Source organism: Lonchura striata, chromosome 10 (assembly GCF_046129695.1).
Source record: "Lonchura striata isolate bLonStr1 chromosome 10, bLonStr1.mat, whole genome shotgun sequence".
Lineage (NCBI taxonomy): Eukaryota > Metazoa > Chordata > Aves > Passeriformes > Estrildidae > Lonchura > Lonchura striata.
This window is the reverse complement of record NC_134612.1, coordinates 14,480,742-14,508,486: the sequence shown is the minus strand read 5'-3', so window position 1 is coordinate 14,508,486 and position 27,745 is coordinate 14,480,742. Positions and strand designations below refer to the sequence as shown.

The 27,745-nt window shown below is 37.4% G+C and overlaps 1 protein-coding gene across 9 annotated transcripts in view; it reads right to left on the bottom strand.

Moving 5' to 3' along the window:
- Positions 1-27,745, bottom strand: part of LOC110473922 (uncharacterized) — a 224,217-nt gene that overhangs the window by 51,805 nt on the left and 144,667 nt on the right. For 5 of the 9 annotated variants that reach the window (XR_013340520.1, XR_013340521.1, XM_077785672.1 and 2 more), the window contains one exon: positions 21,399-21,506. Coding sequence is in view for 3 of the 9 variants with exons in the window: in XM_077785672.1 (XP_077641798.1) it covers positions 21,399-21,506 (108 nt within the window). In the remaining 6 variants the exon portion in view is untranslated. Of the gene's footprint in view, positions 1-18,826; positions 21,507-27,745 lie in introns of those variants that run through there. The other 4 variants (XR_013340523.1, XR_013340522.1, XR_013340517.1 and 1 more) reach the window with 1 other exon arrangement.

The window sequence follows — 27,745 nt, the reverse complement described above, 5'->3', positions numbered from 1 at the left end:
GTCAATACAGAAACACATAGCAGATAATTCATGCTGAATATCTTCACTGATAGTCTAATTTTGCAAGATCAAATTGAAAGAAGGCTTCCTTTTTCATGCAGTAAAAATAATCACCATATTTTCATTTCTTCAAGTATGTCTGAATTATGATTTTTTTTTACTGTGATCTTCATTGCTCTATAATTCCCCTCTTCTCACTGTATTTCTGATACACTTTTCTTGATTTTGTTTTCCATAGCCTTTCTTTATTAATTTATCTCTTTCAACCCATGACCATAATATCTTTCCTCATTGTAATGAGTTTCTCTTTTTAAATTTCTTTTCTTTTTCATTAGATCAGCCCACAATGATTCTGTAATTTACTTTTTAAAATAATAGACAATTGCACAAATGAAGGGAAGGAATTTACATTAGATTTCATATTAAAAACAAGAACTGAGCTTAACTACAAATGATCTAAAATCCTCCAATCATACACTTTTTAAAATAAGCACCTATGAGTAATGCCCTATAATGAGGACATGTGTATCATGTTAACACTCCTGTGTGTTGTGAAAGATAGCAGAAAGTCATCTGGCTTGCCCACGTTGGCAGTCCCCAAGCCACCAGAGCAGAGCCTGGGCACTGATTGCTCCGGGTGCCAAAAGACAAGAGGAGGAGCCAACAGCTGAGATTGCAGGGCAAGCGCTCAGCAGAACCCACGAGCCCCACTAAAGCAAACATTCAGATGTAAAAGGAACCATTTGGATATAAAAATTATTTGGACACATCTGCTTGATTAAGCAGCCATTGTGCCTGTCCAGGGCTCTTACACATCCCAGTCTCAGGTATGGTTTATCAAATATGGGCAGAAGCAGGTTTGGATATGGGATCAGTCAAACCTGTGAACCTCTCCATTAAGACAGATAGCAGCCACAGCAGTACCAAAGCTAAAACAGAGAAATCACACAGCAGGGAAGCAATGCACAGTAAAATGTGAGGAGCTCTGAAGTGTGTGTTCTTCTCTTCACCCCCCCTTTTTTTTTTGCATGCTTTTGATCATTTTTAAAATAGTTCAGAACTGCCAGTTAATGCTGAATCTAGATAAATGACAGCAGTTCCTGCATGTTTTACAACATGTGGGATGATAAGGGTTCCTCTAGGTACAGACATTTGTGGGGGTAGTTTTGCTGCCATAAGGGCTAATCTTTTTACCTTTTTTCCCAGGAAGTCTTGGATTGTGGACCACAACTCATTAGTCATTCCTTGTGGCTCAATATCACCTTCAGCATGATCCAAACCAGAAATGTGAGTCACTAATTATTTTTCCTTTATTTATTTAGAATCAAGACTTTTTATTTAATTTTTAAATTATTTTATTACTTATCAAGTGTACAAAAAGCAAAATTGTTTCTTCATTGGTACAAGAACATGTGCATATTTTTAGTTTTTGTTGCTTGCTATTTCAGTTTTTCAATAACACAGAATTATCTGTTTTGTAAGCTGTAATGTCTCTTGCTGTTTTACAGTAAATCACCAGTTTCAGGACAGTCAGAATTTCAGGAAAATTTGTTTTCAAAGTTGCTCCAAAAAAAGGATTTTTCAGTTCAAACTTAATAGGGTAGCCTTGTGCCTAGAGGATATAACCATTTTTTGCTATTAGCAATTATTCTGAAATTTTCTCTTAGTGCAGTCGTACTAGGCAAGTACAGAGTACTTTTAGATTTCAGGTTACTTGGTTCAAACTGCAGTACGTGGAACTTTTCACAAACTACAGTGCACTCAGCCTGTTAAAAATGCTGATTTAATCCAGGTTTATGGATCACTGCTGTCAAAAACAATGATTTTAAAAGTATGCCTTTAATGCCCTCTAATTTCTTAAACCTGTTTTATCTTTCCTGGCACCAAGAATGCCAAGACAAACTGATATATCTCCCTGTAGTTAGAACTGATTCAGGGAATATACACAATATTCCTGCATTTTAACCCTGCAATAAGTCCCCCAAATTATCTGAATGCATGGAGAGCCCTACTTTAGTTCCTGTCAGCCTAAACAAAGAATCCGCATTAGTACTTCCATATTAGCCCAGGATTTCCCAGACTAAAATATGCCTTCACATACCCTTAAACTATTTGTGGTATGCACAATAAATCCATTGCTTTCACAACACGCCAGACGTAGTTGTGAATGTGCAGAACTGGACACCACATGCTAAGTAGCTGCTCTGCCTCCTGGAGAACAGAGACGCGCTGTACGTGTCCGAACCTCCCGGCAGCACAGCCCAGCCCTCTCTGGATCACCAGGCTGAAGGAGCAGCCCTGTGCAGGGGTCAGGGCTCTGCTGTCCCAGCAGCCTCCCACTGCCACATGCCCAGCAAAGGGAGCTGAGCACCTGCCCTGCACCGCGCGGCTGCGGAGCCGCAAAAGCCCCGGGCAGCTGGACCCCCATCAGTGCAAGAGCCCAAGTGTGCAGCCTTGGGCAATTGCCAGAGAAATGATGGAGCTGTGCCGGTCAGGGCAAGGTTAGGATGTGACTCTGCCACTTTTTCTCTCAAGAAAAGATGCTGGCCTTTGGAATTGGCTGTTGCTGTAGATCAACAAACAGAACTAACAAAGGGCAGGAAACATATTGGGGTAAGGATCATAACAGGCACATCAAGAAACCCAAGAACAATTTAAGCCTATGGAAACAAGCAAAGCCAAAATATCTACATCTATACACAAGCTGTCTGGCAAAGGATAATATTTACAACAGATGTTTAGTTTCTTGTCCATTTTCTGCAAAAACAGATTTCAGGAGACAAGTTCTGCTTTGGCAATGTTATCGTGCATGTTTAATTCAAGGTATAGGGAAAGCATGTGTGCACTTTAAAAGTTTACATTCATGTTGTGGGGGGGAAAAGAATTTACAAAGAAAAAGAAAAAAAGAAAAGAAAGAGAAAAACGTAGGTAAGATGAAGGTGCTAGAATTGACTCCGTTTATTCATCTCTACATGTGAATGTTGCTCTGGTGCACTTCCTCAACCTGAACACACTGACATGTACAGACAATCAGGCACATTGAGCCCAGCAGCAGGGGACAGGGGAAGCAGCTGAGCCAGGGAGAAGACAAATTCAGGGCATATCTCAAGATGGAAAGGGAGAGTATGTCAGGAATAGTGATTTTACATCCCAGGAAGGATATTTTGTTCTTTCAAGAGACTTCTATGACATAGTCCAAAAATGGGATGTTAGGCATACAAGGTTAAATTGCTGTATTTCAGCCCTCAAAAAAGAAAAAAAAAAAAAATGTTCAGTGCAAATTAAAAAAAATCCTGTCTCCTTTGGTTTCTTTGGGCAGCTATAGTAAAAATGTATGAAGAATGTAACACATCTTCCTTGTATTAATATACAGTATAAAGAAATAGGTCTAGAGCTCAGGACACAAATGGAGCTTTAGATTAGCTGTCAACAATGTCATATCCATGTTAATAATGCCCTATTCATGCCTGGGGCTGACAGTCTCTCTTATTTTTATTCACAAATTCCATTTAATAACAGCAATAAGTCACTCTAGACAGTGTATTTCTAAGGGATTTCTGCACTTCTCAGGTGGTTAAAGTCACTTGACCTTCGGCCTCATGCCTTAAAAACTCCCTAAGAGATGTGCTAAATTGCCCAGAAATGCATTGCCTGTCATGTCTTGTTGGTTAATTAAGGGCCAACCTAGATGGCCTATAAGGACTGCCCTTAAGTAATTACTAATTGATCTCCTACTCAAGAAAAATGAATAAATTCCACAGCAGCCGCACTGTCACATGGCATTTACTCAAATTCATATTCCTCCAATAGAGGATGAAAAGCACACAGTACAATCCACAGGGTGGACTGAGTGCAGGGACAGCTCCTGAGCAGCAAAGCCTCAGTCCCAGAGTTTGTCATGTCTTACTGGTTGTACCCACTGCTCTCAGCCCTTCACTTGCACTGAGACAAAATACATTGCCTGAAAACCAGTGTTTGTAGAGTTTAAAAAATATCTAATATTTCCCATCTGGATTTAACCCCTTTGAAAGATATTTAAACTTTGTTACAAATATATAGCCAAGGAATCTCAGCAAGAGTGTTAAATTGTCACCTGATGAAAGCCAAAGGAAACACATTTCAAAGGTCTTTTCTGAAGAAAGGAGGTGGGATTTAGGTTGGTACAGGAGAGGTTTTTGCAGCTATTTTAAACCCAAATTGTTTATCAGTACTCATGACAGAAACTTCCTGATATTTTCTGTTTAAAAGAGTCAAAAAACCTGCTGCTATCATTGTTTTGATAAGACAATGAGAATGCTTTGAGTTGTATCAGAAATCTGAAGATTTTTTCCGGTTTCAGAAGATATTTTTGGGTATAATGAATATGAATACAATGCTCTTAAGAAATGTATGCTCAACAGTATTTATTAGCCTCCTGTCAGCTTCAGTAAGAACACATTTGTATATTATCCTATCCAAGCAGTTTTCAGATACTGACTTCTCACACCTATATTACTGAGACAGATTTCATGTCTCAAAATTACTCAAAGTAAAAGGGACCCACAGCTGAAATATTTCTCTTGGACTCACTGGATGAAACGAGATCTCATTGGAGTCAAAGAACATTGCTTTTAACTTTGGTATAAGGCCAAGATTTAGTCCTGTAGACATGAAGAGTATAAAACTTTAAAAAATTCAGGAGACACTCTAGTACATCATAACATATGGTACAGGAGGATAAATCAATTTTTTTAGTGCCTCATATGAAAAGCTGCAGTGGCTCCAGGCTTCAGCTGATGCTTTGTGCAGGGCTTTCCACACTCTCCTAAAACCACATTAGAAGAAGAGTAGCATTTACCCTGATTGCACAGAAACAGGGAATCTTAAATCTGGAAACACACTCAGATCACTGTGGGGGTACAGACACCACTGGCATAATGCTAGGAATCACATTAAGATACCTGTCTCACTTATTAAATGCTTAACTGCTTTATCTTCCTTTTAATCTGTTAAATGTTGTGGAGTCAGTGTATGTAAAACAGTAAGTGTTTTGGGTAGCTGAGACAAGTGACATAAATATACCTTCTGGTCCTTGTGATTACATAACTGATTGCTAATATTTGACTCAGTGTACTGTACTGATTGTTTTAAGATATCATGAGATTGATAAATTAAAGAAATGCAACAGGAATTCCTGCAGCTTGTTTGAAACAAACAGTGAGCTAGGAAGGGCTGCTTCCCCCACCAGGATAAAACCAAAGGGCTGAAAAGCACAGTCAAATCCAACAACTGCCCTTTCAATCAGTCCCCTGGTACTCCGTGTAAAAATTACATCCTGACCTATTTCTGCAGTTGATGCAATTCTGGTATGTTTGATTAAGGTAGCTACTGACAAGATGTGTAAACATATGCAATGCAAGATAATTTTTGTGATATAACATTCTTAGAGTTCCTCACAGCAGCAACAAACTAGTATTTCTATTGGGGTTTTTTTTCAGAACCTTGGAGCTAAAGTAGATTTTTATGATGTTAAATTCATCTTTGACAAACAACAGTATTTATACAGCCTCTTGGTGTAAGACATATTCCTTTAAAAATAAGGGAATAAAAACAGTGATAATTCTGATTCCTGGATGTGCCTAGTTTCTTGCAACTGAAAAGGCCTTTGATGTCATCATATTCTGCAATGATTTCTGTGTTTTTCTATAACATTTTTCTCCCTACACATGTGGATTTTATATCCTCTTCATGTTGGTATAGCATGAAGTCTTATGTGGAATTTAGAGGATCTGAACTAAATGTAGCTAAAAGGAACTTTTGGATGAACTGCCTGGGATTTGTTCAGATCTGTTAAAGTAATGGGGGAAAGCACAAAAGGATAAAGAAAGAAAGGCCTTAATCTTTGTTCCATGAGTGATAAAGCAGCATCACATGGGTGAAAATTGGCCTGACCTTCACCCACATGATGCTGCTTCTGCCTCAACCACTCTTTCTTTGCTCTGATTAAGTGAAGATAGCCTCTTTCTCTGCAAGGAAAAGTCAAAGAACAAAAAGAAAAAAAATTCTGTCTTAACTATAAAAGGTTTATTTTTTTAATCACAGTTGGGCTCATACAAGCCAGTTTCTAATCTTATTTTTTTAAGTCAAAAAAGTGCCTTTTTAGAATTTCTTTGGCTCGGTTTCTTTAGCCCCCCCTTCAAACCTCAGGGCCTAGATCTTAACTTGCTTCCCTTGGATGTGCTTTGTTGCTCATCTCCGCTTTTACATGATAGCTGTTTGACTTAAATGGGTTGAGCGCCAAAGGATTGCCTCTTGGGGAATGGAAAAACTGGAGGGAGGGAGAGGAAAAGCAGTACTCAGCTGGTTTAAATGGCACGTACAGTATATCTATTGGCAGGGTATTGCCAATGCTCCAAGGAAACTTTCAGTGCTCAGCTTTTACCACTGAATGCCAGACACTAAGAGATTATTTTATGTATCAGGTTATCCATGTTCATACAGACTAAAAAATTTACTGCGACACTGTTGTCAAGCAGTTCCTGTGACTAATATTTTTAACAGCAGGATATTTAAAATTTGACAAGGATATAATAATTCGTTGTCCAGATAGCCAACATGCTTGGAGAGCTGCTAATGTCTTCAAAGGTTTCAAGAGGGCACACTGAAATTAATCTCTTTTGCAATGTGTGCTACATAAATATTTTTGTTACGCTATTGCAACAGGATCAAAATGTATTTTTAATTGGATGTTAATCTACTAAACATCGCTTAAAGTCATGATTACGTAGGTGTATGTAAGTGTGAGTGTATCTGGCTGAGATCCAGTGAATTATTGGCTAAGTCCACAGGCTGGCTTCAATTTGCACTGGTCATTTTTTCCCTTGGGAGCTAAGAATATATGATGCTGTGCAACATAATGGAATGTCATTGTAATGTGCAATGTCTGTTATTGTATTACATATCTGAGGTAAGGAATGAGGAAAGACCTCCCCAGCTTACCTACAGCAGGCATCAGACACTGCAAACACTCTGTATATTACTGAGGCATATTACATTATGAAATAACAAATTACTTAATAAATTCATGGTAGTTTCTAAAACTGAAATTAGACATGCCAATACAAGCATGCTCTGTGTAAGCCTAATGAGACTACCACTGATTAATTAGTGTTGGAAACAACAAATACCAACTTGCTCTGTTTAGAAATTTTGCAGCAGCTACAAATTATTAGTACATTCTTAAAATAATACTGACTAATTTTGATATGTGGATACACTGCCACAAACAACAAATCTTCTTCTTTGGCAGTGGTTTCAGAAGCATCAGCATGAGTCCTTTTCTGGCCTGGACAGACTCTGACTATATGTCCTCACATGCACAGCTGAATCAATTATTTTTTAGTGATATAACTGAAATTCACAAGATTGAGTTTTTGAGTGCATAGTAGTGCTGGTCACACCATCTAAGAATATGTTTCCATTTGTTTTCCCAAGTAAATTGCACCATTGTGCCCACAGAGTGTCACACAAAATGTTGTGGTTGTAAATATGTTCAGCAACAGTTAGTATTTGGATGCTGATTCAAAGCCCATTGAAGTCAATGAAAAGACTCCTATTGATTTCAGTGTGCTTTGGCTCCATCATTTGATTCTTTGTTTAGAACTTCTAACGATTATTTAGTGGAAGAGGCAATACTGTGAGCTTTGGGTGCTGCAGTACTCTTGCTAAAAATAAAATAATAAGGAAAAAATCTTTTAGGGGGAAAAAATTATAATTTGTATAGCAAATTCAAGTTAGCAATTTAACACATATAATCATCAACACTTACATATTTCTGAACATTTATGGGGATTCATAAATGCTTCCACAGTACATGCAAACACACAGACACACCCTCATATTCATACAAATCATACGAAGAATTCAAGAGATAAACCTCTAGGTATTGATACACAGAGAGCCCAGTGACATCCAGGGTGTCTTCAACACCCACTGGCAAATATATCAGAGAGTCTGTAGAGTCCTGTTTTCTTCTGAATTGGCACTAGGAGGCTGGTGACATCCCCAGGCCTTGCCAGATGGCACCAGAGCCCTGGTTTGAGGCAACTGAAGGCAACCCTTAGCCTCAGAAGTTAATTACCAGCAACAGATTATCAAGGTTCCGTATATTTTCTCCATAATCATTTTACAGAATTGTTTTTAAGCTCAGAATTTGACAAACCATCTGGTTTTAATTTTGTGGCTTGAATCATTATTTCATTAACAAGAGGACAGCATTCATGATGACATATAAAATATTGACGCAATAGGCTAAATTTAAAAAGATGGAACATACTGAAAACCACATTAAAAAAACAAGAATGTGTTTTTATTTAAACCACTAAAAATACTTTAAAATACATTTTTGGTTGAATTGTTTGGTTCTTTTAGTGTTTTTCAGTGCTAAGAGGCTGCTTTCATACACCCCTGAAAGCTCACATTGTGCATATATGGTACCACACTCACCAGTAAGGAGGCGACGTAATTTGGTAAATTCACCTGCTAGTAAGTAGCTATTGACAGGACTAATCTGAATCCTTCCTCACCATCAGAAGATAATGAGGTCCAGTACTTTTTTAATTTAAAATAATGTGAGCCAGCCATTGTATTTTACTGAAAATGCACGTTTCTACATATTAAATTGCTCTACATACAGATTGTTTTGTATGACTTTTTCAGTTCATGGCAGCTGCCTTAAACAAGTTTGAAAGGCTCCATTATGGTCTTTTGGGTCAAAAATGGCTTTTTTTTTAAGTGCCAAAGTACTTAGTTACAGTGAATTGGTAACACAATATCCACACCATAATATGCATATTGTGCATGACAAAAGGCGAATAATTTGTAATCCCCATTTAAAATAAAAGCATAAATACCTACTGTATTCAGCAAATCTGAAATATTCTACCAGTACATATTTAAAGGAAACCCAATGTGTTCATGTGAAAGACAACAATAGTCTGTACTTTTTTTGTGCAGCTTCCTGAAAATTTATAGCTCTTTTTAAATTTTTGGAGTTTTCCCACTTCATTATTAACACAGTTTCACTATTGAAACGAACTTAGGAAGTCATAAAATTAAAATCTATGTGTAAATAACAGCAATGAAGGCAGGAGAATCTATACTAAGTGTGATCCCCCAGTGCAACAGGAGTTCAGATCAGAATGGTGTCTCGTTCCTCTTGGAGGGCCCATTTCAGGCTCTGCCACTCACTCCAGGACTGTGCTAGTGACTGCTGTGGCAGTACTGCACATCCACAGTCCTCCTGTGCTTCATACAGTCCTCACTTGTCACAGATTTACTCCCTCTGCCTGGTGTTTCTCACAGATTTTTATTGATAACATATATAAACACCATCCTTCTTTCTGTTACATTTGTTTAGTGATCCACGTGCAGTATACATAATACAGGGACCCGCGTTCATTTGCAAAGCCTGAAGATATTGTTCATTATGTTTTATGTGCCAGAATAGATAAAAATTATTCCCATAAGGGTGCATGTTTAAACTGGCAAAGAAAGATGATTGACATCTACCATAAGTACTTTTGTCAAAGCTTTGGCGTGTTATCAGTTTGCAAAGCTATTCTAATGAACAGTGTCCATACTCACCAGATGTGCTATCAAGGATATGCCAGATACTTGCAAAATTCTGCTGCAGCCTTCATGCCAAATGTGTATGACACAAACAAGTCAGGCTACAAGTTCTGCTAGATAAATTTGATTGGATAAAGGGTTGAGCAAAAGGGTCAAAGAATGTAAATAATTCTAGACAGGAGCCTACCCTCCTGGCTAATTTCACTAAATGTGGATTATTATCTCTCTGCTCAAACACTAAATTGCCTTGGATAAATTTGCAACTTTAATACTGATGCAGACAGAAGTAGAAAATGCTTAATTAAAATAAGACTTTATATCTGTAGCTCAGAAATTAAAAAAACTACAGTATTTAATATTCCTGTTTGTTTATGCTTTTATTCCCAAGTGCCCACTGCTAGCTCACAAACATTATTGTTTACATAGGGTACAAGAATAAGAACTAAAACAAAGTCTGTCACAAACACATGAGGGAAGATTCAATTCTTTGAGGCTTTCAAGACACCAAGAGCTTGGCAGCGGTTTTCAGCGATGTTTTTAGTCCCAGTTTTGAAACACATACAGAGAGCTTTCCAAATTCCCAGCACATGGCAGGCCCGTGCTTGGGCTGGGTTCACATCTGCTCTGACTACCTGAAGTCTGCACAGAAGTAGAAGATATTGGTGAAAGGGATCTTGATTTCTCCTGTGACTTTTCAAGTATTCCATAGCCACTCATCATTCAGATATGCATTTATCAATTCCTAATATTTTAAATATAAAGCATCAAATAAATTATTTTAATTAAGTAATTAATATAAAATATTTTTATAAAGTTTAATTCTTTTGGGAGCTGTTGGGACTGATATTAGAAACAGAACATCAGACTTTTTTTTTGTCTTTGTTCCAGGAAGAAGGTAACACATATTTGTGGATTCAGGTAAGAGCTGTTACACTAACTGGGGATATTTTTATTTAATTTCCTTGAGAATCTACTGTAAAATTCTGAAAAATTTAACTAGATTATCATCACCTTTCTTATCAACCAATGATAAGATTTGGATGATTCTTATGAATCATCCAAACACAGATTTTAGATAACTGCTTGAACAATCTTTTAAATTTGCCCAAGAAAATATATGTTTATTTAGTGATATTTGCTTGCAATGATTCCTTCACACTATCCCTTGCAAAGCAAAGCTAAAGAAGATCATGGGTTTTGTAATAGAGACTGTACATCTGCCAAAATATTCATTAAAAAGTTTCCTTACTCCTTCTCTGAACTCAGGAAAATTCCCACTGCCCTGAGATATGAGCTCCCATGCTGTAAATGCCTAGAAGCACTATTTGTGCTTGTACTAAAATATGCAGTGCCAATGGTTTCAGGAGTGCCCAGATGCTCCCACTTATGTGGAAGAGTTAATATTTGGCCAGTGTCTTCCCACTTGTCCTTGCCATGGGAGGGAGGTCCTCCCTTATGGCCTGGGAGGCTCAGTGACAGCACTTCCACCACCTTCATGTCTTCCCTTTTGTTCTTTCTCAGTTACTGTGCATTCATACAGAATAATGCTTTCAGAATGTAAGTGTATAAAACACCCCAAGTCTATTAGGATGTGTGTCAAAATTACAAACACAGAGGTTGGTATGTATGCATGCTAATCATTTCTAGTTATGCATGAAGTTAATTTACAAAAGAAGATTTACATTATTTTAATGGCATTCTCTACAAATAATATTCAATTATTTCAGTTTGGTTTTGATGCCTTTTTATGTTTTGCTTGTTTGGAGATGTGTATTAATTTGCTTTATCAATAATATGAAAAATTAATGGAGCTCTTATTAAGGTTAAAAGCACCTCAGAGAAGTCATCACTTGTCAGCTCTGTCTTATTACTACAATTCCAACAAAGTTGTGTTGATATCACTTGGCAAAATAGTTATTCCCTTTTCCCTGGGAGGTTTCAGGTTGCTTTCCTGCTTTTGCTTCTGGAAGGGATCATTTGGATCTGTCCTTTAGAGCTACATGGATGCACTTGCAGAGCAGCACAGAGGAATGGCATCCATGTGTCCTCTGTGCCTAGCATACCTGGGAAATCCCAGCCTCTTCCTCATCCCCTGGGCACACAGACCCTCAACTCTGCCAGCTCCTGCAGCTCTGCTTCCCCAGCACGACCCTGCCAGGCATGCACTGCCTGCATCTCTCCTTCCATGAGCACACCAACCACCCTTGGCCCTATCTCTTCCTGAGCTCAGCTGGACTCAGTTCTCTGGCCTGAAACAGTGGCATAAATCTCACCATTTTTCCTTTACAAGGTCTAACCCCTCCAGTTTCTTGAAGGTGATTTTCCTGTTGATATCTGAAGATGAATTGCAGGATAATACCCATTTGAAATGTAAGTGGACAGCAGCATCAGATCAGAAGGGCAGTGAGAAGAGAGTGAAAGGAAAATGATGACAGGGCACTTTTTGTTAAGTGCTGATCCAGTGAAGAGGGTCTCTCTCTGGTTAATGCAATTTAGTGATAATTCTTTGGAAAGGAGAAAGGACTCTTTTACAGCTGTATCAACAATAGCCACTCAAAAAAAAACTGCAGCTGACTTGATATGTCAAGCATCACATATTTGGCTATGAAAGCAAAGCATAAGCCATGCTGGCCAATAGTACAGACTTGGAATTATGCCACTGAAAAGCTGGTCTGTAAACTGATGCTACCTTATTTCTTGATTCTAAGTGGGCTTGCTGAGATTTAACAGCAATGCAGAACTACCACATTCCTCATATATATTTCTTTTCTTGTTACATGAGATCCATGCATGAAGTGAAAAAGAGCAAATGAACATCAGGTTTGCATCACCACTGATATGTGAATGATTGATCACCCATTAAATCACATACAGAGCCAGTAACAGCACACGGGGTAGTGTTAAAGCAAAATGTTTGATATTCTGTACTCTAATTAAACATGGAAATAATATGATGCAGTCTGTATTGTAAATGTTATTGCAGATTATAGACCTAGAGGAGAGGTGTTATGCCACCTTTATAGCCTCCAGTTCCTGAAGACTGTGACTTAGAGTTGCCTCAGGGCTGCCCTAAATTACACCAGTTGGTAATGACTCCCAAAGGGCTGCTATGCATCCAGTGGTTGCTGGAGTGTAAAGTACTTTGGCTATGCCAGCAGCCCATCATTTCACAATGGAGGCTGAGAGCAGCTGGCATAGTGCTTGGAGGAAATCCCCAAGTAGTGGTTTAAGACATTTTTCTAACACTTTTTGTCATGAGAGTGATAAAAAATAAAGGCCAGATTTCACAAACACACTGGGGTTTTTTCATTTTTATTTAAGCATCTGTAGTTGTGGTTTGATAAACTGGGAGATGATGGTTTCTATAGGTTTTCAGAACAGGTATCAACCTAATATGGCTTCAGCTTGGCAGCATTCCAGATCTCTGTTCTGGCCCCGATTCCCTGCCCGTGCAGTGTAGTACCACCGACTGTCAAAGGCATATTCCTGATTTACATCTGTGTTAGCAAAAGTAGCTGGATTTTCCCTTGTATATGTAAGTTTTTCAGTTCAGGCCCATATTCCAGCCTTTGCTGGAGCTGCCAAAGTCAGCATTTTGCATGTACAGAAGATCCTCTGAGTACGTATCTCTGTAGCTCATTCAAAAGCTGTGCCAATTCAGGCAGAGAGTGATGGGTGCAGTTTTTCCTGTACAGTGTGTGGGCTGGGCAAACCATTTTTACACAAATCTCTCAAAGATCAGCTATGAAATTATTACTTAATACTGGCAGTTTGAGGAATTGAAATTTCAATTATCTTTAGGATGTTCTTAAGTGAACATCCTGAAGATGCTAACTGTCTGCTGGCAGCAGAGACTCATGACTTCAAACTAAGCAAATGCAGTCAAAACTCAACTGACGACAGTGTTTCCAAACCTCTGAGGCAAAAAGCCACCACTTATGATCTTACTAACTGTTCTATGAAACACAGGGAAAAATAAAGTAATTTACAGATTTATACACAGCACAGAAAAGTAACAACCCTCTGGGAAGCTACTCAGGGAGAGGGAATTACCAGTTCTGTACCAAAAATATCTTTTTTAAATGTCCATAAGCCCAAATAACATCAAGGAGAAAAATGATCTTATAAAATGTCTCTGGATGTGATCTCATAAAGGACTGACTTTCAACCTAAGTGGAGAAAGGCGAGTATGCTGTAACCTTCCTAAAGGAAGCAAAACAGACCAACCCCTTCTCTTCCACCAAGTCTCCTCTTTGAGCTAGTGCTGGCTGGCAGGTCTGCTAAAGGTCAAAATGAAAAAGGCTAATACTGCATTTTCTCTGTTCCCTACCTGTACACCCTCTGTGCAAAGAGGATATGGTCTAAAACTTCCATCCTCTTCCTGGAAGGTTCAGAAAGCTGTGAGAAAACTTCTTTAATGCCCTGTACCTATTCACAGATAGACACATGATTTCTCAAAAGAAATTAAGGAAAGTGGATCAGAAAATCATAGGATTAATCATACTATAACAATCAGAAAGGGGGATCATCTAGCTCATCATTTTGCCTGAAGCAGGATTGATTTCAGTTATGTAAATTCTGATAGCCTCCTGTCATTCTATTTGTTCCATTATTAAATGATTTTTAATATTTGTAGTACCTGTTGCTATCTTCTAAGCAAGCCATTTGGTGCTTAGCTACTTTTTCTGCAACCTGAATGATATTATCGTATTAGAATTAATACAGGCCAAATACCAAGGGTCTGCCATAGCCTTAATATGCTTCATTCTTTCAATAGATCCTTTCTGGAGCTTAGAAATCAGCCTAACTAAACTTAAGTGGCTTGTACCCTATATATCAAAGTATCCTGGCCAAAATTTCTGTTCATTTTAACAGTGTAAACTTGGCATAAATTTTACTTCACATTTCCAACAAAGATGGAATACAACACCTGAGGACAGAAAACTCTTGCTGTGATGTAAAACCTACATATTTTTGTCCTGTGTACTTTCAGAATTTGTTCTTGCAGGCAGAAAGTCTGGGATGGGCAAAGATATAATTAAAGGGAGCTAAAGCAGGAACAATAACGAACAAATGCCATTATTTTTACCATAGTTCTTGGGGGAAGCTAAGGTAGAGATATAGAAAGTCAGTTACAGTGATGCACTTCACTTAGCATGGGTTCATGCAGTGCAAAGAGCTTAATGTCTGCAGCTGAGCTGGGCCTAATGGGCAGCAGTTGTTATCTGTGGAAATGGAGTCTGTGAGAGGCAGCGTGGCCACTGTACCTGTCTGTGATGGCTAGCGGGATTTTCAACATGCTCATGACCTTTTCTTACTTATTTTGCTTAATTTTCATCCAAAAAGCCATCATCTGACTGGTCATCCCAACCCCAGAATTTGCAGTCTGAGCCCATTGGTGAGGTTTAGCGAGAAGGAGGAAGAGGGGGAGTCTGCAAAATAAATCTGGGGCTGGGGACAGAGGGGAGATGCTGCAAGACCCGTGCACCTGACCAGCACCCACATTTTTATCTTTTCATATATCTTTTATACATCAATGTATGCATATATACAGGTAGTTCTTTGTACACTTATTTCTCTCCATAATAACCAGAAACTGCTGTGAATCTTCTAACAGGCTAGAAGAGACCTTTGCATGCTGCATAACACCACACAGGCTGAAAACCCTTTCCCAATCTCCCTGTCTCACAGCAACCCCAGAGGTACTGAGAGGCTCCTGCAGTCAAATCCAAATGAGAATAATCCCACCAGTGCACCACCAACCACTCTATGTCCTGCCAGTTTTGCAGACTGGTTTATAGTTGATATGCACCAGTAACTTCATGGCCCTTTTAGGACACCAAATGTAGGAAAGAAGATCTTGTTCTCACCAGAATTAGGGACTCCCAGGCCTCTGTCCTATCTCAGGTTTTAAAGTAGGAAAGAAGGTTCCCTGTATTTTCTTGCCCGAAATACAAAGACAGGATTATAAATTTACCTCTATGGAGGCAAGGAGTTTTAAGAATTTTTCTCTTGAAACAAGCATTCAACTTAGAAAAAAGTACTGTGAAACCCATCATATTAATCTCCATAAACTTGCAATTTCTTAAGGAAAGCACTTATTTACCTGATGTGAATTGATCCAGTTTAATAAGAATCTCATTTATTATTTATCTGCCTTATAAAGATTCTAAAACATGAGGAAGCTGAGTAACTAAGTTCATACAGCAAAAACTTATTACCTGTTATTGCTATTCCTTGACTGTTTTGATGTTTGCATGCTGTGTATGTTTACAGAAAAGGTCAGACTCTCCAACATGATAATGTGAATTTAACAGAAATGTTGCTGGCTTCACTTTTATTGTACAGCAAAACTCTGAAAGGTTTAAATATGAATAGTTGGTAAGAATGAGGTCACAAATACCAAAACTCCATGGAGTTGCAACAGAAATACAGTGACCTGGTAGCTCTGTTTTCCAGGTCCTGACAAGGTTTTGATAAAGTGTGAAAAGAAATACAATTTCATTCCAGACCATGAAGAATCAAGGCATTGTTTACTCCCACCTGCCTTTTTTTTGTTGTTGTTGTTAATGGTGTGTTTCTTATCAAACAAAATCAACTTTCATCTTATTTCAGTCACCATTTGACATTCCAGTTGCATGGGTGTCTTTGGGTAAGCGCAAAGTATTTTTCTGTGAAGCTCAGCTCTATTTAACAGATTAAAGTGGATTCTAAAGGTTGAAGTTCTACCAACAAATCTCAAAAGAACAAAAATTTAATGCTACGGAGCCAAGGGCAATACCTACACCAGGCTGAATGATGGCATAGGACAGCAGGAGCAGGATCCAGGAGGCAAAACTGGAATCTTGGGGTTACAGAGAACCCTTTGTCAACAGCACAAGCACACAGATTTTAATTGGATTGCTTGTTTCCTCCAGGAATGAAGATCTGTGCTTGAGATTACTCATTTTGGAGGAGGAGGTGAAGGGAGGTGGAGCAGACACATGATGCAACATTTTGGGGTGTTGTGGGAAATTCTTTGCCAATCCTAGCAAAGATGCTGCTTGTTTTCCCGAGTGTCCTGCAAAAAGGCTACTTGACAAGTGTAATGATTTTTGACAAATTGTCAAAATCTTTGAGGTGACTCAGATCCTGTCAGAGCATTTTTCTCTCACCTCACAAAAAGATTTTCAACTCCTCCTATTTTAACAATCCTAACAAAAAAAAGTCATCAGATATTCTTTTGCTATTTTAAATGGCTATTGTTTCACTGTATTTAATCATTAAGGAACCAGAAGGGACACATTTCATTGAGAAATGTTCGTTTGACCCTCTGTAAACAGCAACTTGAAGCATTTTAACAGGCTCTTCAAACTGTTTGGGCAGAAATAAAGAAGCATCTGGTTTGAAGCACAGTTTCATATTGTATTGTTTATGTTGATAGCTTAAGTTCTTTGCTGTGCATTGTTATTTATGACAATTGAATGTAGAACATTTTTGATTCAATGAAGTGCTTTCATTCTACAGCATGGGAATAAGGCAATCTAAGCTGAGGTGACTTGACTGATTTCATTTAGAAGGTGGATTCCAGCAGGCCTATTAGTGTTGGAGAAGGGAGGGGGAAGGAAAGGATGGAGCAGGTAACTAGGGGTTACAAATTAAAAAGGGTGAGAAATCTGAGAAAGAATCCTGCTGATGGTATGGACTATATGAGAAATTTCCAGAAGTCACTAAAGCCATGGGAAGAAATTGCAAGAATCTTTCCAAACAAAAAGGCAAGAATTCTGTATAGATGTGGGTTTTTTTTTCCTTTTTTTTTTAACTGGGAAACTTGCAAGACATCAAGGCTTCAATCTTCTTGTCCCTTAAGCCAATAAAACACATAAAAATACATACATTTAAAAAATGTTTTAATTGTGGTTTTTGCATTATTTCAAAGTTAAGCGTTAAAATCAAATAATGCATATTAGAAATGTAAAATGAGTCAAATGCCAAAGTAACAGTGAAAAATAAATGACCAAAAATAACAATAGTAGCAAAACTGTTCCATGTCAAAAAAAGTTCCCAAAAAGGCTTTTCAGGACAGTGTTTTCACCAGACATTATGTATATATTAAATATTTGTATATAAATTTAATAATATAGAATTATCAAAAATACATCAAACTAAGTATTAAATATATTAATTAATCAAACCCTAATGTTGATATTCAGTAAATGTAAAAAATGGAACAATGAGCTGCTTCAGAGAAAAGTTTATGATTATTAAAGACATGTTAAAATCCTCTATTTGCTTACAAGAGAGTGTAGGAAAAGTACTGAGGCTCTAAGGAAATGTTTTCTAAATATTCCAGAAGGCTTTAAGGGACAGGAACAGGTTTAGGAACTCTAATAAGCATTGCACATTTCCAAAGCAGCCAAGGAAGGCATTTATGATTCGGACTTTTCTGTCTAATTTATTCTGTCCCATGATTCTGTTTACTGCACAAAGTGCTGGTTGTGAAGCCAATGCAGCTCAGTTAATTTGATTTCAGAGCTATTTCCCATAGATCATCCACTAGGACAGAGCTCCTGCAACAGCACACTGAAGCCTGAGTAGCCCTAGTGCTTCCTCCCAGGCTATATGTTATTTTCTTAAAGACTCTTACTAGACTTTCTGTTTTCAGCCACGTATTCCAGCAGTATTCCAGTCAAAAGAATATAATGCAATTAACTTTTTCCTGTTGTAATTGTTGTATCTTCAACTTGTGGTTTGACAGAGCTTTTTAGTCAGGGTGAATTAAGCACTGTATGCCTCCTTTGCCTGTTCTCAAGACTTTGGCTCTCTGCTATTTAGTTCCCTCTCAGGCTGTTTTCCTTTCATTTGCCTTATTAGTAGGTAGGTCAGTAGCTGATGCCACCTACTGTGGGCATCCAAAGGCTGTTCTTTTGTTTCTTTTTTTTCCAAAAGCTTGAGAAGTTGCTACTTTTTTTAGTAGTGATTCACAAAAGATATTAAAAAATAATTTAAATCTCTTGTTAGGAAAAAGGTATTTCACCTTCCTTTGCAGCTATGTACACACCTTTCTTTAATGTATGTATAGTTCCAGTGCTTCATCTGAATATCTTAATCTGGCAAAGGTAAGTAAAAATCCAAATGGGTTATAGATATATGACTTATTAATTAACATTTTTCCATTTTCAGGGCTCTTTTAATCTATAATAGTCTCGTGATTTTTTTTTTTTTTTTTTTTTTTTTTTTTTACCTTCCTCTACCCAGAAACCCCTGGAAGCTGGGGAAGGTCAGACCTTGGCTGTGTTGTTAAGACAGAAGGACAAATTGGCATCCATATATCAGATCTGTGCTGCCTCCCTTGAGTATTTTTCCAGGAATATGAACAAATGCAGAAGATAATGTTGTACTCTGGGTCATGCTTAGCTGTATAGGAGCGTGAGGCAGTGTGTACATGTGCATGTGTACATATCTCAGCAGGAACAAATAAACTATTACAAGAAAAATCCATTAGTATAGAGGGAAAAAGAAAAAATAGTGTTAGTATGAAACATATTCTCAAATACTGGAATGATCAGACAGGCCCTGCACGTGTGTCTTTTTACTTTAAAGTCTAAGATAACTAAGAATTTTCTGATACTCTGCCATTCTTGTCTTTAATGCTCTGCTGTCATTATATCTGTCCCTTTCAGTGAATCACTGGCTTTGAGAGTGGTCCCACTAATGCCCTTTTTCTATATTACATCCTTTTTCCTACTGGCTACTACCTTATAACATCTTCTGAGTTCAAATTTGAAGCTCTCTTCCCCTGGCTTTCTTCTACTCGTGGGCACACTATGCAGCTATTACTCTGTACAGGATCACTTTTTTGCTGTTTAAGTTTTGAATTTTTGCCCCACATCTATCCTGTTCTGTGCGATATTCCTTCATCATGCAAGATGTTTCTTTGCTTCTATTGCAGATTTTGTTTTGTGTATTTCTATATCTACTTTTTGCCAGCTGACATTGCTCCAGTGCAATTCATAAAGGCATAATTACAGAGTATAATGAATAGACTTTTGCAGATTTAAGAGCATATTTTGGGACATACCTCATGCATTTATATTCTCTCCTAAAAAGAGGTTGCTGGCTTAAAGAGTTAGCAGTGCTAAATCTGTACTGATGTACTAATCTCTGAAGTTCATGGACAAGTTTCTCAGCTTAAATCACTGATGCAAAATGTGAGGTTGGAGGTCTCCAGATGACAATTTCAATACATTTTTTAGTGAGAATAGCTCTATGAATTTACTAATACTGGAATGACAAGGAACACCACATTTAATTCATTAAGTTGAATTTGTAGAACGACTGTGGTGATTTCCATTCTGTACAATCATATTCCCTCCTCATTTTGCTGGTTTTCTTGTACTTCAAACCCTGAAAAACAGCTGCACAATTCAGTAGAGATGCCCAGTGGTGTGTGGCCTCTGGAAGGCTTTTATAGTCATAACCATCTGCTCTGTATGTCAAACATACCTAGGCAAGCAGATACTCTGCTGCACCAAACCACTGTCAGGAATTGTTTATGCAGCAAAACCAGGCCTAAAGCAAAAACTAGTGCTCAAACAAAAATAAGTATGCATACTCAAAGCTATATTAGCAGACAAAAACTGTGTTGTGTGCAGAGAAATTGCAAAGGAGTAATGAATAGCCTTTAGTACAACACAAATCAATTCCTGTAATAGCTTGTTTGCAAGGCTCCATTCACCCTGCTGCATCCCCTCCTTCCCCTTCCAAACTGAAGCTGCATTCAGAATATCCATGCAGAATGACCACAGTTTATATCAGTGTAAATAAAATTTCCCCAGCCTGCTCCCAACTGTGCAAGATGCACTCAGTTATGTGTGGCTGAACACAAGAGTAGCCATAAGCATATATGCAATCAAATCAGTTGCAATGTATTGCAATACATCCCCTGTTTGACTGGTTTCCTCTCCATAAATATCAGATAGATAGATAGATAGATATCTCCCCATTTCATACCTCTCATTTTATGCATCCTAAAATTTTATTCCACTTTATAATCTTGTTTTATAGCATATACAATGTTCTCATCTTTTTGAACACTTCAGGAGGCTCCTATTTCTCTAAGCAGTACCTCATCTCCCAGTAACTCACAAACATAACAATTCATATTTCTCTGTTACTTCCTCATTTACCACTTTAATGTTTCTCTTTGAAATGAAACCAAGAATAAAAACACCCCAAACAGTGAATTAACTTGGATATGTAGATGTTCTCTCATGATGCTTTTACTCTGGGGACTGTATTTGTTAAACTTTTTCCTCTCACTCCATTTCATACAAATTTTGCTAAATTTTAAATTTTCTAAAAATTATTACATTTCATGTACTAAGGAACAGAACAGTCATATTTTCAAAAGCATTTATGCAACAAAATTACATCTTCAGCTGATTCTGAATTTTCCATGAGGCATTTCTTTCTGCTTTTGGAAACATTGTACTGTGGCTTCCAGGAAAGAACTTAAGTATCTAAATTGTTGCTGTTGGTTGGAAGTGAGGATCCAAAATTCTCATTTAGAGATCTTTACTTGCAAATTCTGAGTGCTACCAGTCACTTTATCATTTTCATTGCAGTATTTGTGTAAACGAGGCTAATGGTGCTTGTCATGAAGATAGAACTGGGACCAAAGTGAAATGCAGAGAACAGAAAAATTGTACTTCTGATTCACTTTGAAAGTTGAGTTCCTGAAAAAGAAATTCAACTGGCAATACACAGTTCTGTTCTGTTTATTAGCAGTAGCACCAAAGGCTACTCACCTGTTTCTACCAGTACAACAATAATTTGGACAGTAGGTGTTTGCATTTCTGGGTTTGGAATCTTGACAGCTTCTGTTGCCAGATCCTGCCTTCTTGCATTGCCTTTGACTGGAAAAAATAAAATCCACAATATGTTTAATTTTACTGTCTTATAAGGAGAAAAAAATCTCTTAAAATTACTTTTGGATTTTCATTAATAAGCTCAATAATCTCTTAAGAAGTCTTTGGCAAAGCAACCAGTAAGAATGAAGGGATTACAAACTTTAGGTTTTAATGAGGATTGGTTGTTTGGGGTGTTTCTTGTTCTGCAACAATCTATTGTCAAAAGAATGTGTATTAAGATTTCAGTGCCTAGAATCACAAAAATCAAAGTATGGTATTTGCAATCCTGCTCATGTAGGATTTGAACTGGACTAGTCAGATGAATGGTTTTAAATGTGTACATTTGATTTTGTTGGCCATTTTTCCCTTTGAATTTTTAGGCAGTACAGATTTTAAGGAAGGAATTTAGTGGCCAGCTGCCCAAATTAAAGAATAGGGAAAAGATCAAAGTAGTGCATATTGCTACTGTGGTAGTTATTAGCATTTGTGATACCTTATTCTCATGACAGAACAGAAAGTGGCATAACATCAATCTTGTTTTGTTCCAAAAAAATAATAAAAAGGGGAATTGGTACAAGTACAGCTGTTTTCATTATAATCTCAAGAAAGTAATGTCAGAGTCCTCTTCAGAGGCTGTAATGAAAGGACCTTTGAAGAGCTGGGGTATTCTTCTGTTAGTCACAAAGGTACTGTACGCAGTAATTCCTTTTCTTAAGAAATGGCTGTTCCGTTAGACCAACAGGAACTGATCACGAGGGTCCCACTATTGCTGAGATGGGGTCATGTAGAGTGGAAATATGAGCTCTATAACCCTTGACCCCTTTCCCTCTTTATTTCGATTCCTTTAACAATGCATGGTTGGCAGACAAAAACAATGGAAAGTTCCAATCTCTTTTGTTTGGCTTGGGAAAAACTCAAGCTAGCTCAGTTTTGTTTTTACCTAAAAGTATGTCTGGGTTTCAATTAAAAGGAGCTACTTTAAGTTTGCTAGTCTGTGAAACTTTGAAAAAAGCCATTGTTGCCCATCCATGATCTAAGCAACAATGAGATACAGATTCTCACAGTGTGTCACAGTAAAACTACGTCTCAGTTCTAACTGCAGAGGCTAAAAAAGGATGGGGTTAGCAAGCTGCATTTTTGAATTACACACCCATTCATGTCTACTTATTAAATCATTATTTTTAAAACAGGACATACTATTTTTGAAAGTCTGTGTCAAGGATATACTGGCAAAAGGAAGAACCACAAACAGCACAATAGCAAGAACTGGTACAACTTGGAAGTTTAGCAGGTGATGCCCTTAACCAACTGTCCACTATAGAAATGCCATAGGTTTTATTGCAGAGGGACTGAGAAGTAAAAAGTAGTTGATTCAGGACTCTTAAAACCATTGGATTTTGTATTATAATCCAAGATTAAAAACACCTATTTCTATTCTGCTCAGAGTTTCATGAACAAATGCATTATTTTACAGGTCTAGACTCATGAAGAGGTGACTATTTAACTTCATACTTTCTCTTCTTATTATACAACAGTTCAGTGTCTCCTTGATATCATACCTAGGTGCATGAAGCAGTGATTTTTTTTTTTTCACAAACACCTCCTAAGGATCAGCTGGTAAAGAATTGGTCCATCCCAACTCACTGTTAATGAGCATTTGAAAGAACCTAGCATGATGAAGCAACATTCAGCTGTAAGAAATTTCTAGTGAAAATTTACACTAAACACACACGTTGCAAATCACCTGCAGAGAACTGTATTAGCTGACACAAATTTGTCCAGCACAAATTTGTCCAACACAGTGGGTATGATGAAATAAAGGAAGAGAACAATTGAAGTTCTTATCCTATTAAAACACCCATGATTTTTATAAAGTCAGCAGTTTATCTGTGCTCCATTTTGGTATTTACAGTTTACAGCTTTGGGTCAGTCCCCAGCTATATGACCTATGCTGGTCTCCCTGTCACTGGAGGCACTGGAAGACTTTTTTAATGAAAAGCCTAAGTGCTGCATTTTCAGATAGAGTGCAACGAACTAAACTATGAGGCAGCAATATATATATATATATATATTGCAGGATATATAATTACAGCTTTTGAAGGACCACAACCAAATACTTCTCAACAGTTTGTTATTTGTAGTTTTAATTATGCATTTCTAGCAAATATATTTCCAGGCATACAGCCTTAATTTGCTTAAGATAGCTCTGTAAAAGCCTTACTCTCCAAATTGTAACTAATTTTTTTTTAAATTTTTCTTAAGGGAAAGTTTACTTTTGCTTTGTATTATTCTTCAACCCTAAAATTAAAAATAATTATTTGATGAAATTTTGCAGTTCAAAAACAGTTCTTAAGATTAAGTTTGCAGTATCATACTGTGTCCTCAGTTCCACTGATAGAAAAGAATTTGTAAGGTGCAGCTCTGAGGAAGAAGTCACTAAAAAACAAAGTTTCAGGGTGAACTACTGTACCCACCCTTGGTACAGTTTTGTTACTGGAGTAACAATAATTTAATTTAAATCCAATTATAGAGAAATGTTTACATTAAGGATTACTAAACTTGGAATTTCTAGGAGTTGTTTCACTTTCAAGCTCAGCCTGACAAGATAATAATATTATGGCTAGACCTAATCTAGCTAAAAAGAGTTTCATAGGTTCCTTCTGAATAAGACAAAGCATATAATTTGTTGGTCATTGCCAAGCATTTGACCAGTTGCAAGAAAGAAAAAAATGGTGGTTTTTTTTTAAATAGAGTTCAGTAAAAGAGGAGATGGAGTGGTTCTCCTTCTCTGTGTGTACTGAAAGGAAAACATTTGTTACCTTTTCCACACAAAACTGAGGTACAGAAGCTAAAGGTGCCCAAAAAGGGAATTTCCCAGGTACATACACATTTCCTGTCCAGAATAGTACCACCTAGGCAGTAAATTCCTATAAAATGCACAGCTCTAAAATATTATATTGTTGACATCTAGCAGTTTGATCAAAGCCCACACATTATTATCTTGTTGTTTGAAATAGAAATACATCTTTTTTTCTTTCTCTTTCTTTCACTTTTTTCTTTTTTCTTTTTTTTTTTTTTAATTCAAAATTTAGGGAGGCCATGGACCAAATTTTACTCCTGGATGTGTGTGTGGTTTCCATTGCCTTTTGTGAAATCTCTGGATAAGCCTCTGTAGGCAAAATTTAGCCTGGTGCATGGCTCTGATTCATCCTGTATTACTCTAATGTTCAAAATCTTAAAGAATATTTGGATATAATACATGAAAAGGAAGACAATGTCTGGAAAAGGATGGAGAACAATTATTCTCTGTTTCAAGGGTGAATTGCCTTAAGTGAGCAGAAATCAGTCACAGGAGGCTGCTTGCTTCACTTATTTTTCTAACTGCTCTAGGCAAATAAAGATTAAGCCATTCTTTTATCAGAAAAGCCCTCTCCCCTAATCAATCTAAATTGAAGGAAACTAAGAGATGCACAGAGGGTTTGTTGGGCAAGTTTAGGTTGTATAATGACAGAAAAGTGTAGGGTTAATTTGGATATATATTTCACTCCAATATATTAATCAGAAACTGAGGTCTAAGATAAACACCTGAAATACTTTGATAATTTACTGAATAGTTGATAAAGGACAGTTTCATGTCATCTGAATACATTTTCTATAGAGAGTCACTGTTTTAAAACATAGGTAGCTAAAGTACAAACTCAGCTTAGTTTCTCATACAAAGTCAAATCAGAATGGATAAAAATAATTTACCCTACATTGAACCCCTGAAATCCTTAATCAAATTTAATCCTGTTTCCCTCTTTTGAAAATCTCAACCAAGTTGTGCTTCGGAGAGAAGGAAAAGAGTTCCGGTACCCTGGGTTGTCAGGAAAGATTAAAAAGGCTAAATCTTATTTTTATACAAGTCTATACAAGTTCATTATTTCAATAATAAGCATGCTTTATGCACAATAATTTCAGACTTTGTTCTGCAAAACCAAAACTTAACTTATAAGCTATTTCTAAGCCAAACTCAAAATCACATTCATCCCAGTTTTCTCATAATAGAAATGACAAAAATAACACCTTTTTCTGAACTCAAGTGTGATTTTCCTCAGCCTCTGATGATCAGAATAAAAGGGAACAAAGCCTCAAACTACCCATAGTCTGAGTTTTTAAAAGGAAAATATAGTTTTTCTGCCCCTCTCCTGGCACTTTTTTTGGTTAGGAAAGTTTTCTTGAATCCTAGTTTTGTGTATTTCTGAAACTGGGACATAGAGCCAAGAATGCTCCTTGGTGAAAAATTTTATTTATACTTAAAAAGTCTTATTAGCTCTGCCAGAACAGTTTATATTTACAGGAAAGAGAGATAGCAACAGGGATGGTGAACAGCACAAAAGCCACTGCACTAGATAACTCATCAGTTAAGCAGCAATAAATGTAAGTGCCCATTAATTTTACTTTTTGTAAAGCCACACCTACATTGTGTTATCTCTTCAATGATGTACCTTTCAGCTTCCCAAAGGAAAGGATAGCATAGATGTTGTAGCACTAAGTTCTGAGTAAAATAGAGATTTTAATAACAGCTGAGTAAAATAGAGGGACCAAAGAAGCACCAAGGAGCATTACTCAGTGCAAACTTCTCTGTTCTACTAAGAAAAGGACAGCTTCCACCACAGCTTTTTCTTGGAGCCATGAAGAGCTCTTTGGAGCAGCAGTGTGCTTCCAGGAAAAAGGCTGATAGGGCTGGAGAGCCTCCATGGACATTTCCCCAAATACCAAATGCACCTGGGAGTTAGAGCCCCTGTTCCTGCCTCACTGTAGGGAACATGGGGATGGATTTCAGAAGTTGTGTTGCTGCAGTAAATTGCACTGATGGATTTACAGCCCTACCACAGCAACTGCCTTGGCTGGAGGCGAGGCACACACCACAATTTCTCCTTCTATGTAGTTGCCTTTGTAGTCCCAGATAAACTTTTTTATTTTTTCATGAAAACATAGCATTTTGCAACAGTCATTGAGCTCAGTCCAAAATATGCAGCCTTTCAAATAAACCACAGCATCTCAAACACTGACGAATTCACCACATCACCAATTTTTAATTGGATTATTCCATTTTCTTGACTCAGCTCTGATGCTGAACTAAATTTCCACAATAAATATTGAATTGTTCCAGTTGTTGGTATCAGTATTAAAATCATAACTGCATTTAATTCTTCTTGCATGTAGCTTTATTGTGCTGTAAATTTACTTCTAATCTCAATCCAAGATGAGGTCAACTGATCCTGCATTTTTTGCAGCGATTAGAGATTTTAGTACAGATTTTCTTCTGTGGAAAGTACTGTGAATTTAAGCATTCTATAACAAAATAATTCAAGAAGAAATCAGTGAACTGAAACACTGCTAAGGGTAAGCTAATTTTTGAAAAAGACAGGCATTCAGCAGCCCACATTTGTTAGCATTCTGGTGTCTTTCGAAATTAATTATTTTATTTCATTCCAACAGCAGATGAAGATGGTAAGTTAGTTCAATTGCAAATGAGAACTCAGGAAGATTATTTTTTTGGCAGCATCCAGGAACTTACAGCATGAAGCACATCTCTCCCCACCATCTTCTGTCATGGGGAAAGGAATACTGGGATGTGTGTGTCAGTTTGGTAGCCTGAAACGCCTTTCACTTCTGGGTGTCTTCCGCTTTGCTTATGTCAATTGTCTACAATTACTTCAAATTTCAAACATTTAAAGACAAATTGGTGATATGCAAAACTGTCCAAAGACAGTCCAAATACCAAAGACAGCTCATTCTTGCTCATTGAAGGCAGGAAATTCACTTTTCATAGGTTTCAAAACACAGGGAGCAAAGCAGCTAGAAAAAGAGGCTGCCATCCTAGGATGAAGGCATATGGCACATTTATTTTTTTACCTAATTCTCCACCATATTGTCCCATAACAGTGGAAGAAGGGGAACTCCTTTTCAAATTATGCTCTTAAGCCCAAAGTAAGCTCCCCCAACACTGTATAAGGAGTGCAGAAATTTGCTACTTACACTGACTATATTGGTGGATTTCAGGAAAAGATCTATTGGGGGAAGAAATGAAAAGATAGAGGGCATTTGAAAATGAGTGCACTTAGTTTCACTTTTAAGAAATGGAAAGGTAGTGGAAGAAACACCAAGTGCTAGTCATCTTTGACACCCTCATTATTAGGAGGTTTTTAAATTTTATTCTTGTGGCTCATATCCAACCTGACAAGTCATGTAGCGATTAA